At 44.5% G+C, this 13,677-nt stretch overlaps 1 protein-coding gene across 2 annotated transcripts in view; it reads left to right on the forward strand.

Moving 5' to 3' along the window:
* Positions 1 to 304: 304 nt before the first annotated feature.
* The window catches only part of ano8b (anoctamin 8b), a 43,587-nt gene continuing 30,214 nt past the window's right edge, over positions 305 to 13,677 (forward strand). For both annotated transcript variants that reach the window (XM_085436867.1, XM_085436865.1), the window contains exon 1: positions 305 to 713. In XM_085436867.1, coding sequence (XP_085292993.1) covers positions 536 to 713 — 178 coding nt within the window. In that variant the 5' untranslated portion in view covers positions 305 to 535. The remainder of the gene's footprint in view (positions 714 to 13,677) is intronic.

Here is a 13,677-nt window from a genome sequence, read left to right on the forward strand (position 1 = left end):
GCATTTTGAATGAGTTTTCCTTTAATGTAGCCATTTGGATTCTATTTTTGGCCTCGATCTGCAGCCTGCGAGGTGATAAAAATACACTTCTCTCAGAGATGGAGGAACCGCTATTACATGCATGCATAAAATGATCCTAACAGACAGATTCTTTTAATTCCTACAGCGTGCGTAGTGCGGGTTTGTTACATTTAACATTTTTGGTAATGTAATCTGAGACAACAATCAGTCAGCGACCGTGAAGGTGCATGTGTGTCACACAGCCCCCTCCATCCACCCCTCCCTCCCTCTCTTTGTCCCTCCTCCTGTAGTGGTTGGAGGAGCGCTCTCCATCTAACCGCGCATCCTGCTCCAGAGTACCACCAGGATGATCCGCCGCTGCGCCAACAACCTTCACTTCACTTTCATTCTCATTTAACCCCCACTCTGACCCCCACGCTACACCCATGCTTTGCCTTCCTCTTGAGATGCGACACCGCTGCACGATTTCCCGGAGAATACCTTTATCCTCAGTCGCTCCTCGCTGATAGAGAGCATGCCCGACACGGGGACGGCAGCGGCGGGCGCTGCTGCAGCCGGGGCGGCCGCCGGTGGCGCGACCACCTCCGGGGACGGCCCCGAGAGTTCCCGGCACCGACACCGAGCGCCGCAAGGAGACGCAGAGAGGCCGGATCCAGGCTCGGCTCCGCCACAGACCTCCTCCGGCGTGCTGGGTGAGTGAGAGGAGGCGGAGGGGAAGGACAGGTGAAGGCGACGCTGTTGGAAAACGAGACAAGAGGCGCACTGCCGTCGCGCACCTCGCGGTGGCACGGTTCTTTTGTCTCCACGAGGGCGTCCCAAAATCAACACCTGGTCAGGCAGCAGGCCTGTAAACGATGGCTCTGACTGGCATTTCGTGCTGTTTCCAAAATTCACTGCTGTGATAATAGGTGTTCAGGAAAAATGGCCACTTTGGCACATCCGAGTTATGACCTTCTGGTCGGTTATTGTCTGTTTAGCCCATTAGCCTGCCTCCTGTTATGAGCCCATTTGTTCCCTCTGGGCAGCTGTTGTTGTCCATACTATCCTCACACGCAGCTCACGGGCCTTGATTGGCTGATAGTTAGCCTATTTTTATTGAAGGGGGTTCTCTCTTGTCAGTCATCTCCTCTGGTTTAAGGTTGTTTACCTTCGAGATCACTTTCCTCGGGATTTCCGAACTATTGCAGGTGGACTGCACTATTGCACACCGCGTCGTGCACCTCAGTGTCCGTTTCCATGCTATTGGACAGACTCGAGGACAGGTGCATGTTTAATCTGCTTTGAGCTCGCAGTGTTTGCCTTTTCTCGGTTCACACCTCCTCACATTTCATTGTATTTTGGTCTCCGGTGCTGTTCTTGTATTGGAGGCTGCAAGAAAAAAGTACATCATAAAATCGACTTTTCCCTCCTTCTTCTTTACAAAGGATAATCAGAACCAGCCTGCTTCATGTTAATACTCCGTGCCTCTGACAGTGGATTTGAACAGCCCATATCTTAGTTGTCTCTTTGCAAGATTTACAAGTGAGGCTATTTTTGGATCAGACCACAATATTAGCTGGGACAGGGAGCCTCAGCTGCCAAGGCAGGATTGTTTTCCTGCATGCGGGGTGCAGAGACAGCCTGTGCCTCCTGAGTGCTGCTGCAGAGTGATGCAGTGGAGCAGTGGGCTGTCAGCAGATGAGACCTTCTTTCCACTCTTGGTCGAGGTAACCTGAGCAGGCAGCTGCCGAATGGAAGAGCAGCCTGTCATCCAGTTGAGAGGGTGGCACCCAGTGGTCCTTGAATGGGTTACAGGCTGTTGGAGGGCCAGTGAAATGGAGATGAGTTCAACTTTACGGTGGCTCGACTAGCTAGAGGCAGCGCCGGGGCAAAGAGAAGAAACCAGGGCTTTAAGGCTGGCTAGACACACATGTGTAGGACAAATCTAAATAGTGTCAAGTATGCAGAGCTGTGCAGAAAGCATTGAATGCTTGATCAGACATCTAACACTGTGTTTTTAATCGTCAGATCAGAGGAATCCCAGTTTTATTCAGATGTTGGCTTTGTTTGACTCGATATGTTTATTAAGTTTAATGAAAGAAGAGATGAGTTTATAGAAAGTCCCCGTGCTTCCCACAGTGCAGGGACAGTAACTTAACAGCAGACATAATAGCCCAATGCTTCCAAAGGTTTCTGTGACATGAACTAGGCTGTGAGATGTTTATTGTTCCCATCTGTGCTCGAGAATATTATGTGTAGAAATAAACATCAACATGCGTGGCAGGTGGTGTGGTGGTTAGCACTGTTGCCTCACAGTAAGGAGGTGCTGGGTTTGAATCCAGGTTTGTCCTGTTTTGTTTGCACATTCTGTCAGCGTGGGTTCAGCCTGGTGAATCTCAGGACGCGAGCGAGCGATTGGTGACCTGTCCAGCGAGCTCGCATTGCCTGAATTAAATAAGCATAAGATCATAAATGGATGGTTAAACTTCAAAACCATCTACAGTGTGGGAATCTACATGAAAACAGATGCTTTTGTGTAATAGTTTCGCCCAGCATTACAGAAACACGCATGTAGAGATGCAAATAGTGGGAAAGGATTTTCAGCACATCTGGCTCTACTATTACACCTGCAGTCGTTCAGTGAATCAAGACTGTTTCACCGATAGCAGCGATGATGAAATGATGCAGTGACGTTTCCATGAAGCAGTTCTTAAAGGGGTAGTTCACCACGAAATCCAGGGTTTTTCCTCTGAGCTGTGCTGCTGTTTATCGACACTGTTTCTGCTGTGAGCTCCCAGTGTTGGAGTTATCAGAGATGTCTGCTTTCCCTTAAATATGATGGAGCTATCTTCGAGAATGTGAACTGTACCGCTGTGCAGAAGCAAGGGTGCTTTCAACCGTGAGGAGGGGCTCGCGCTCATGGCAGTGTGACACGATGTAAACATTAATGCTGCTGCCCTAAGCTGAGCTTAAATTTCAGCTTGCTGCCAGCTTCCATCAGCTGTTAGGTGAGAGAAACTCGTTCCTACGTGAAGGTTTGTGTATTTTCTTTGAGTAACTGGTTCAGGATTTCTGAAAAGAGACACTGCTGCAGAGTTTTATGTATTTTTCTGCAGATTTGCAATTTTGTTCTCCTATTTTTATATAAAAGCTGAAATAACTATAAGATTTTGGAGTGACCTGCCCCATTTACTTATAATAAATACTTGTTAATTATATACACAAAGGGAAAAGCCTTGAGGCCAATAGCTCAGGGGTGTCCAACTGTCCTGCAGGTTTTACATGTGTCCTTGATCCATCACAGCTGATTTAAATGACCTCCTCAACATGTCTTGAAGTTCTCCAGAGGCCTGGTAATGAACTAATCATGTGATTCAGGTGTGCTGACCCAGGGTGAGATCTAAACCCTGCAGGACACCGGCCCTCGAGGCCTGGAGTTTGACACCCCTGCAGTAGCCACTGTGTTTTTAGGGAATCAGCTACATTTTTTGTCCTAACGTTCTCCTTTAGTTTGGTGCATAAACAACATGCATGCTTACGAAACTCATAATCACTCACATCTGTCACAAACTACGAAATCAAAACAACAACCCGCTGTCAGTAGTTACTGCAGCAGTAACTCCTTCCTGTGTCTGTTCTCCTGCATGGGTTACGAAAAAGAGGCTCTGGGACTTCAGTGGGATTACTACGATATCACATAACGCCCTCGCACGTGTCAGTGTCAGTCAGCGAGCAAAGCACAAGGGCAGGGTGACTTCTTCGTGCAGCCGGGGTCTTGGTTGTGCTCTGGAACCGAAAGGCTCGGATGCTCGATTGTCTCCGTGCCTCCACCGTATTTTGCTAATCTCTCCCACCGCAGCAGACTGGAATGACTTTGATCCTCGCAGCCATCCTCCTTTGTAGCCTCAAAACTCAAAAGCCCGCGTCTCAAGGATTAATTAGACACCCAACGTTAACGCCTCAGCAATTAGTTTGTGTTCCCTCTGAGGCCAGTGTTGATAAGATTTGTCATGGAAATTAGGCCATGCAATTTGTGGTTTAGGATTAAGGACACGTATGTGCTGAGGTTATTCCTGCACTGATAACGGTTCACTTTTTTCACGGTGCTGTTAAAAGCTTCTTTTGACCCAAAACACCAGTTAGTGGATTGTAGATGTGGATGTTCTTCATAAGTTAGCCCAAAACTTGGGAATAAAAATAAATGTAACTTTGTGATCACAGGAAAACCTGTGTGATCCTTTCTCTGATGTAAAATCTAAATAAATTTGACAATAAGTTCACAGGTGATAGTCCGAAACCATCCTTGGACCCCTGCTTCTTTCTGCAACTCATTTCTATCCCTGTAAACTTGTCTGACCTCGTCCTCATGAGAACAACATTAAGCAGTCACCCGTGCACTCTTTGCCAGAGCGCCGCTCTCTCTGTATCTCCGGCTCTCTCGCCTCTTCAGCGAGTTGAATGCCTCAGCTTTGCCTCAGACAGATTTAGTCAGGTTGAGTGTCACACAGGCTGCTTTAAATACAGCAGCATGAGGGGAAAGCATCCCACTGAACTTCCTAAAAGAAGAGCTGCTTTTCACAGCAGTGGCAGACGAGCCTCTGCTTTTGTGCCCTCCCACGGCTTCGTAATGAAAGGGCTGATGAATGTCGTGCAGTATGATATAATGACACATGTGTTGTGCCTAATGACTCTGAACTTAATGTCTCTCTTGCATCTGCCTCCTCGCCTGTGTCCCCTGATATTCATCGCACGCTCCGCAGAGATGTATTTCCTGTTCCTCCCTCTCTCCTCGCCTTCTGGTGTAAGCGCTGAGCTGCACATTAGCTGCATTAGCAGTCAAGGAAAAATGCCTCTGTGTGGGGTGACCTTGCTGCTGTAGCTTTATCAGCCTTTCCCCGACACGTCACACGCACAGCTGACTGATCGCTTTGGCGACTATAAAATGAAACGGCCCGCTCTTTAGACGAGCAGCTTGCCTTCAAATTGTGAAGTCAAGCTGCCGACCAGATGATATTAAACACTGCAGTTAATGCTGCAATGATTTTCTGTCGATGGTGACAGCGGTGGTGTGTTTGTGGGGACAGTGGATCTTTGTGTGTGCCAGAAAAATGTCAGACTACAAAGCATCCCTGTGAGTTCCAACAAAGGGAGCTTCCCCAGATTGTTAAAGGAGCTGAGCTGAGCACAGGTCTTAAATTTGGCATCAGGAGATGAACCGAGTTATCCATGCTGACTGTTCACTGAACAGATCTGTTTTCTCAATTTATTCTGATCATGCAAACCTGCTGTGTCCAACTCCAGGCCTCGAGGGCCGGTGTCCTGCAGGTTTTAGGGTCAACGCACCTGAATCAGATGATTAGTTCATCACCAGGCCTCTGGAGAACTTCAGGACACTTTGAGGAGGTCATTTAGGTAAAGATCAAGGACACGTCTAAACCCTGCAGCACACCGGCCCTCGAGGCCTGGAGTTGGACACCCCTGATGTAAACAATATACAGAAAGTCATTTAGCAAAAAAACTATACAAGATAAAGCAAAATACCCTCTAACTATCCTCAGTTTACATATCCAAAAGCATTGGGAAGAAGTGCACACTTATTTAATTCCATCCTCGTCCATAATCTGTCAGCAATAGACATATTTCTAATAACACTGACTATTAAACTGCTTAAAATACAAATTATTATCATATTATTTAATTTTAACAACTCATAACTCCACACATTAAAGCCAATGACCTCCAGTTGTGGAGCATTCACTGTAAAATCTGAATAAGAACGAAGCAGCAACTTACTGAACCGAGACATTTACTTTTCCTCTTCTGTGGATTTCCTCTTTTTGAAGTGCTTGATGTTTGGACATTGTTTTAACTCCACACTCAAACTGTTCCACACACAGAAACACAAAAACGTTCCCTGATAGCCGCACGTTCACAGCTAAAGTCGGAAAAACGACTTAAAAGCACCTTAAATGATAAGTTGCTATAACTCTTTAGTGCACTGGCCTGATGACGCAGCCGCCTTTGCTCTGATTCTGCACTGCATGAAAGGAACAGCATCATTATTGGACCTTCGTGACAGGATGAGTTTATGATGGACCTGAGAAAACAGATTGTTTCTGTTTCTTTTTTCTAACGCAGGCTTTCGGAGGTGTCCTTTAAATATGTGTGCTGGTTTTACTGGCCCAGCCCCCTGTAGGTCATACTGGGACCAGCCCATGAGCTAAAGTCAGTAATATGAACTGAAACATGAACTAAAGAAAATCTAAAACAAACTGAGAGCGATCTGCTGTGATGAACGTGGTCAGTGTAGCCCCGCCCTTGGTCAGTGTAGCCCCGCCCTTGGTCAGTGTAGCCCGCCCTTGGTCAGTGTGGCCCCGCCCTTGGTCAGTGTAGCCCCGCCCTTGGTCAGTGTGGCCCCGCCCCCACCTTCTTGTTACCTGCTTGTTGGTTGCTTTTTCTAAACTGCAGAGATGCTCCAGAACACACAAACTTGTGTTATCAGGCTTCCTGCTGCGTAGGTGTTTGTGTGTATCCAGCAACATTAGATGATATGTTTTAGGAAGTTACAGATAATTTCCCAGAGCTGCGATAAACCGCCTGTCTTGCCAGCAGTGATTCACTTGCCCTACATTCTCAAGTTTTTAATGGCTTAATCATATCCTCCATAATGCCTCTTTGCTTCTAGCCAATCGACTTCGAAAAACTCCATTCATGGCCTCTGGAAGTTTACACTCTTCCATTTATAGCCATGAAGATTATCGTTCCTGCACGCAGAAAACGATAATGCACACTCCAGAGCTTAATGCGCGTGAGGCGCGCAGAGCTGCTGGTGTTGCCCGTCCGCCTGTTTGTGTGGAAGCAGTGACACAATGCAGAAACCTTATCAGCGGGTTTAGGCTCCACTCTGTGATCAAAGCACGGTCCTGTGCAGGCTGATAGCTCGTTCCTGAAAGGAAAAAACAGAAATACGAGGACTGAGAGGAGTTGGGTCAGCGCACCCTTTATCCTGTGTGACTGCACTGACTAGGCCTGGATTTGATTCCCTTCTTTTTTCATCAGTTGCTAAGCAAAGCCAGGAGAAATCCAGTGACCATGGTGAAGAATGCTGTTTCCTGTCGCAGTCGTAGGAAACCGCTCTACATTAGCTGCTCCGCAGTGTCCACAAAGACCAAAGGTTCGTCAGAGCGTCGTGTACGACTCACCGGGGAGGGATGCTCTTTCTCCTGAAGCTCATAACCGGACATATCCGTGTCAGTGTTAGCACGGAGACAGTTTTAAAGCACAGTAACGTTGGTTCTTGTCCTATTTATCACTCACGGTTCTCAGTAAATACCCTCCTGTGACTCGTTTTGTTTCAGCCACTAAGTTTGATTTTTTTGTGGGTAGCGAGGTGCAATCAGTCCTCGCGCTCGTGTCCTTCACCCCTCTGAAGCAGCCTGAATGCAGACAGCGTCTGTCTGACGCACTGTCAGAAATGTTACAGCTCCCTGTGATTGCTTGTCTGGTTTTTCTTCGAGGTGCTTGTCACCCTGGTTGTCTGACGCGGCTCCGTGTGCACGTATATGATTTGGTTTCGTGTAAGGGAGACACGGAGCTAGTTTAGTGCAAATGAGGATCAGAATCAGGGTTTGTTGTTCCAAACTGAAGCAGCTGCATGTGTGAGTGTAAAAAACAATGTTTTTTTGCTTTGATATGAGCACAAAGCTCAGAGCTGTAGATGACAGATTACAGCGTCGCTCTGGGCTTTTCTTTGAATGTCCTCTTAAAATGCTCCACTTTTGTTCTTGGCAGAGAACTGCTGCTCATTGGATAGTTCGTCTTTCTCCTCCATTGTGGCGGAGTCACCAGGTTGGACTTCGGCAGGCCGTCTTGGTCATGTTTACATCCCTGAATGTCCCAAATTCCTGCAACGTGACTCGCTCATTAGATATTTGATGATATGAGCCTTTGAACAGATGTACCTAACAAACTGGCTGGTGATTCCAACCAGCAATGAAACCATTATATGTCTTTTAAGCCTCCATACGCTCACAGCTGTATTCTTCAACAGGATGGAAATATTCTTTATTTATGTGTTACTGTTTGTTTCCTGCGATACAAGTTGATATATTTGAAGTCTTTAAAGGTTTCTGACCTCCACCCGTGTTTGAAACGATGTTCTGTGAGATGTGATGAAGCTCGGCCGTGTAGCGTGAGTCTGTACAGCCTGATGGGCTTGTGGGGTTGAAGAGTGTGTAACGAGGTCATTTTCATTCCTCGTTCTTTGTTTGCGTCCTTTGTTCCTTATCTGAAAAACGTCAGTCAGATCTTGGCCGGGGCCTTTAATGTGAACTTGAATGTGGTGAAAGTCCACAGCTGAACAGGAACACACAGTTCCAGGTGTGATGCAGCAGAGGTTTCTTCCTCCTCCGTTTTCTTCTTTCTCCTTGCTTATCTTTACTCTTGAGTCTACATCATCACGATATATATATATATAAAAGGACACAAACTCAGCGTGTCCTCTGCGGCTACGCGCCCTTTGTCTTCCTGGTAGCTTTTACTCCAGCTCGTTCGATGTGGAAAAGCGCGCTGAGGGACAGGATCTGCATTGCCACTGCTATAACACCCGTATGTGGCTGTGAGAGAGGGTGATCTCCCGTTTCCACGTTTCTCCTGATCACTGTTTATTCAGGCAAAGCAGCTGAGCGCCTAACGTTTGCTTTAAGGTCTTTGAGTGCGACTGTGTGGCCTCCTTCTAACAGAAGAGGATTCGCCAGCTCAAAGATGCTGCGACTTTGAATTAGGCCTCACGCCGACCATTTCCATGAGTTCAGCTACATCTGTTTAAACTGTTAGCTTCTTGTAGCGTGCACGGTGGCGTAACCGACCATCCCAACTAGGGCTGGGCCATATTATACCGTTCACGGTAATACCGGTATAATGTTAGGCAACGATAGGAAAATGAAATATCGCGATAGAATGGGAGTAAAACGCGCATGCGCGGTGCCTTTGTTTTCATACGCACATGGCCGATTGTTGAGTGAAACAGATGATCCAGAATTGGTTTGTAAAAATGGTGCAACTTCCGTGATGTGGAACTGGTTTGGTGTTTGTCCGTCAGATACACAACAAAGCACATTTTTTTGCAGAACATGCAAGCGGCCGTTGTTATTGTCATATTTGTCGGACTAAGATGCTCTTAAATCTGGGAGTAATCTGGGTCCTAAACTCCGTATGTTTCAGGTCAAACAACACTGCAGCATCACTTAGAGTTAAAAACTGTCTAAATTCTTTCATCTTTAATAAAACGATCAGCATTGCTGCTTTACCAGGTGTAACTATAAAGTTTAACTTCCAGGCATCCATGAAAACAAAAGTTATTACATTTAACGGAGTTAGAAGTTAGCAGGAAGCTAGCGGAAGTTAGCTCGCTAGTTTCGCTAGTTACCTAAGCATGATATAGCATGTTCTGACTGAGAGATTTCTGAAAAAAATCAAACGTACAGCTCTGCTATCACTTCCAACATAAATGAAGACAGGAAACTAAACAGCAGTGATGTTTGTAGGGTTACTGAAGTTGGGCTAGCTGGTATATAATGATGTGCTACGTGATCGCTAGCGACACAGCTATGTTAGCATAACATAAACAGTGAAGCTGGAGGACGAACACTAACACTTTTCCACTTATAAAAGTTAACGTGAAGGTTCTTCATGGTTAGAGACAAATGCAATCGCATGGCAGGATGCTGTAAACGGACCAAACTTCAGTCAGGAGAACAACTGAGATAATCCATCCACAATACGAGGTTAGTCATTAATATACTGCAACAACATGGGAATAGAGCAGCTGCCAGAGAATTCAACATTAATGAATCAATGGTACAGAAGTGGAGGAAGCAAGAAGAATGAGTTTAATAAAGTTTGATTTATCTGACTGCTTTGTTTCGCTTAATGTGCCTTATAATCCCGTGCACCTTATGGTCCGAAAAATGCATACTGCACACTGCAGTTTAATGTTGCAAAGCACCTCTTTTTAACTTCAGTGGATATTATACATGGTTATGCTCAGGATATGTCAGCCCATTTCTACTGGAAATGCCTTTTGGTTAAACTTTCAGCAAGGAATTTGCATTTGCACTGTTAAATTTTTATAAAGCTTTAATGTACATAAAAACCAGCTTCTTGTTTATGTGAAAATAAATGGAAGGTTGTCTTTTTGCGCTAGTAATGTTGTGGAGTTGTATTTTGTCTCGCATCAATTATATCGTCGGTTATATCGTTATCGCAAATTTTCAAATATATATCGTGATAAATATTTTTGGCCATATCGCCCTGCTCTAATCCCAACATCTCTCTCTCTCTGCGCGCGCTGCCAGGCTAAATGAATTATGATGATTTGCTGCATTTCCTCCTTTTGAAAAAGCTGAAGAAATCAAAGCTGACTAAGTCATTAATGATATCCTCATGGGAGGAATGGTGTCGTTATGTCCAATAATCACTGGTTCCTCCGGGGTATTGATCCGACTCGGAGCCTCCTTTCCGGCTTTCCTGTCCAGGAATAGAGTATGGTACCATCGTACAGACAGAGCTCCATCAGACTGACTGACTGTAGTACCTTTTCTCCAAATTATTTAATTATCCTCCCCTTATGCTTTCTGACATGAATAAAAGCGCCCAGTTTGCCCAGTGTTTACTGGGATCTCTCACTGCACCACAGTATCTGATTATCAAATGATTAATAGTGTTTTCTGATCTCCCAGGATGCTGGTAGGAGCTGGATCCTCTGAGTCATTGCAAATACGACGTCAGAGGATCTGACAACAATTCAATCAACCTTCCCAAATAGCTCGGTCCAACCGCAGTCCCACTGAAACGACTGCTAAACTCTAAGCTTAGTAAAGTCAGTCCCTTTCACGATAACAGAGCTTGTGTACTTTGGACACTAATGCACTAAAAGCTTTTTAAAAATGCATGAGTCTGTTTTCTCTCCGTGCCTCAGCTGTTCAGTTGTCCACACTCTGCACGATCTCTGAATAAAAGGTCGTGTTGTTGATTCTCCGTGAAACTAGGGCTGCTCGATTATGGCAAAAATGATAATCACGATTATTTTCACTGAAATTGAGATCACGATTATTTGACGATATTTATTTAACCCTTTAAGACCTACTATAGAACCAAGTCCACCAGAGCTTATATTATTTTTATTAATTTTTTTTACATGCTGTAGTGCCATTTGTGGGAGCATTTCAAGTTGCTATACATCAATACAACTGTTATAGCCCATATTTTAATAATATGTATGCATTAAGTCCATAGTAATTACATAAATTGCAAAAAAGTGCAATAAACTACAAAAAAATTGAAAATCGCTTTTGTTTTGTTTACATATATTTCTACTTGGAGAAGTTTAAGAGGTTTATCCCTCAAAACTTTAAATACAATAAAGTTGCAAAAAATAGTTTCCCACCACAGGAAATTTATTTTGAGTGTCTTCATAGTTTTATTTTGGAGATACAGCAATTTTTATATACTGCAGGAAAAACAAAAAACAATCCTATGATGCAAATTTGCAAAGAAAACAGCAGGTGCATCATTTCACTGTGGGAAGTGTTACGAACAGCTGATCGGATCGGCAAAGCGTGTTTCTGGAATATTATGTTTTTGTTCCTGCAAGCGCTTTTTATGCAATTTTTGCAAAGCTATATGTGGAACGAAACCGTGACCGAGGACAAGCTGATGGCATAAGATGTAAGTACAACTCCTCCGGTTTCATATGCAAAACAAATTATTGCGCTAGCTTACACGGTTCAGGTTCTACAGGGATTTAAAAATAGTTACGCAAAACGGAGCGTGCTGCTCTGACCGGCTTTAAAGGGTTAACAATGACTTTAAAAAAAATAATATAAAATAGTGTGCAACACCACTGAAGTTTTTTTTTTTTAACTCTCTTTTCAACCAACGGCAGTCACTCTCCAAATAACTTCTGCTTAGCTTTCCGAGCTTCCCTCGGGTCCTCTTAATCAGCGGTCTCCAACCTTTTTTGCGCCACGGACCGGTTTATGCCCGACAATATTTTCACGGACCGGCCTTTAAGGTGTCGCGGATAAATGAGGGAGGGGCTAATAATCGGCTCAGTCATTTTTAATGATCGTTGAAAGCCCAGATCGTAATCGTGATTAAAATTCGATTAATTGAGCAGCCCTACGTGAAACCATCACCAGCAGGACTTTGTCCAGATTTCACTTTGCACCTCATTTAGATAAGCTGATGGCTTTTACTAGAGGTGCAACGATACACAAAATTCACGGTTTGGTTCGGTTCTTTGGTGTCACGGTTCGATATTTTTTCGATACAAAAAAATATTCATGCCTTTTTAATTTGTCATTTATTAAAATTGTAAATATATATTTTAACTCAAAAGTACAGTTTTTAAATTTAATGTTGCTGAAACCACAAAGTAATTAAAAAAAATTTGATTGAGGAATCCCTCATCTTTGGAAAAGAGAGTTTATTACAGAGAAATGGCTCTTTCAAAATAAAAGCTCTACTATACGCTTCTTCTGGGCTATATTCTCAGCAGCACATTAAACATATCAGGTCCCCATAATGAGGATCACGTGCTAACGGCTGTCTAAATGACTCGGGTAAAGTTTGTAGCATGCATGCTTGTTGTTTTTGTCTGCTTCCACTTGTTTTTGCACTAGGATGATGTCGGAATAAATGTGCAGTCATACTCGTTGTGTTCCCACTAGTGCTGTCAGCGTTAATCTGAAATGACATTAACGCCACAACACGGAAAATCTCCGTTAACGAGCTACCGCGGATCGCCCCGTGCGTGGGGCTGGACGGTGTCAACAAGCTAACTGCGCTAACGCGCTAGTTCCCAACAATGTAATTGAGCATTGCGTGGCACATCCGACATGATGTTTTATTTTTGTCCATGACACGCTTACCTTCAGGGTCATACTTCACCTGAAGACCAAAATAGTTCCAAAGGCCAGATCTGAATGAGGGTGGGGGAGGTTCAATTTGCCATGTTGCAACGAGCTTAGCTTCTGTCTTGCTAGCTTGCGCTGCGCTCAGTGGATCTGCGCTCGACAGTGCAGCCTAGGCGAAGTAGTCGAACGCAGATCCACTGAGCGCTCAACACAGACAGCATCGTCAGAAGAAAAGTTGATAAAATTAATTTAAAAATGTTGTATTGTTCGATACATATGCGTACCGAACCGAAAGCACTGTATCCAACGGTTGCACCCCTAGCTTTTACACACCAAGAACTCGTATCCGTGACGTTTGTGACGTGTCCAAACGAAGCGAATCGATGTGTTTTCTCAAATAACATCTCTGAATATTTTTCTTCCACGTCAAGCTCTTCGCCAGAAACTAACAACGTTGTCAGTTCTTAGCAAGTTTATTGTTTATTTTGTGATCAAATGTAGCCAGAACTACATCTAATCTGTCACTGAAGTGAAAACGTTGCTGCTCAGAAAGGCCCGCTTGCCCGCGTTGCCTTTTTGCCCCCCAGAAAAGCCTTCCTCCACACTGGCAGTTGTCCACTGCTCAACAAGGAGGTTTGTTTGCTTCACAAAGGCTGCTATTCAGTCCACTATATTCATCATCACCACTCAGTTATTCATGATTCGTAATCCTTGCTTGACAATGTTCAGTTCATGCAGTTAGATAACCAGTCTGTGGTTG

This window comes from Copadichromis virginalis, linkage group LG17 (assembly GCF_057382275.1).
Source record: "Copadichromis virginalis isolate Kocher_CV1m ecotype Utaka linkage group LG17, C_Virginalis_male_GT1.1, whole genome shotgun sequence".
Taxonomy (NCBI): Eukaryota; Metazoa; Chordata; class Actinopteri; order Cichliformes; family Cichlidae; genus Copadichromis; species Copadichromis virginalis.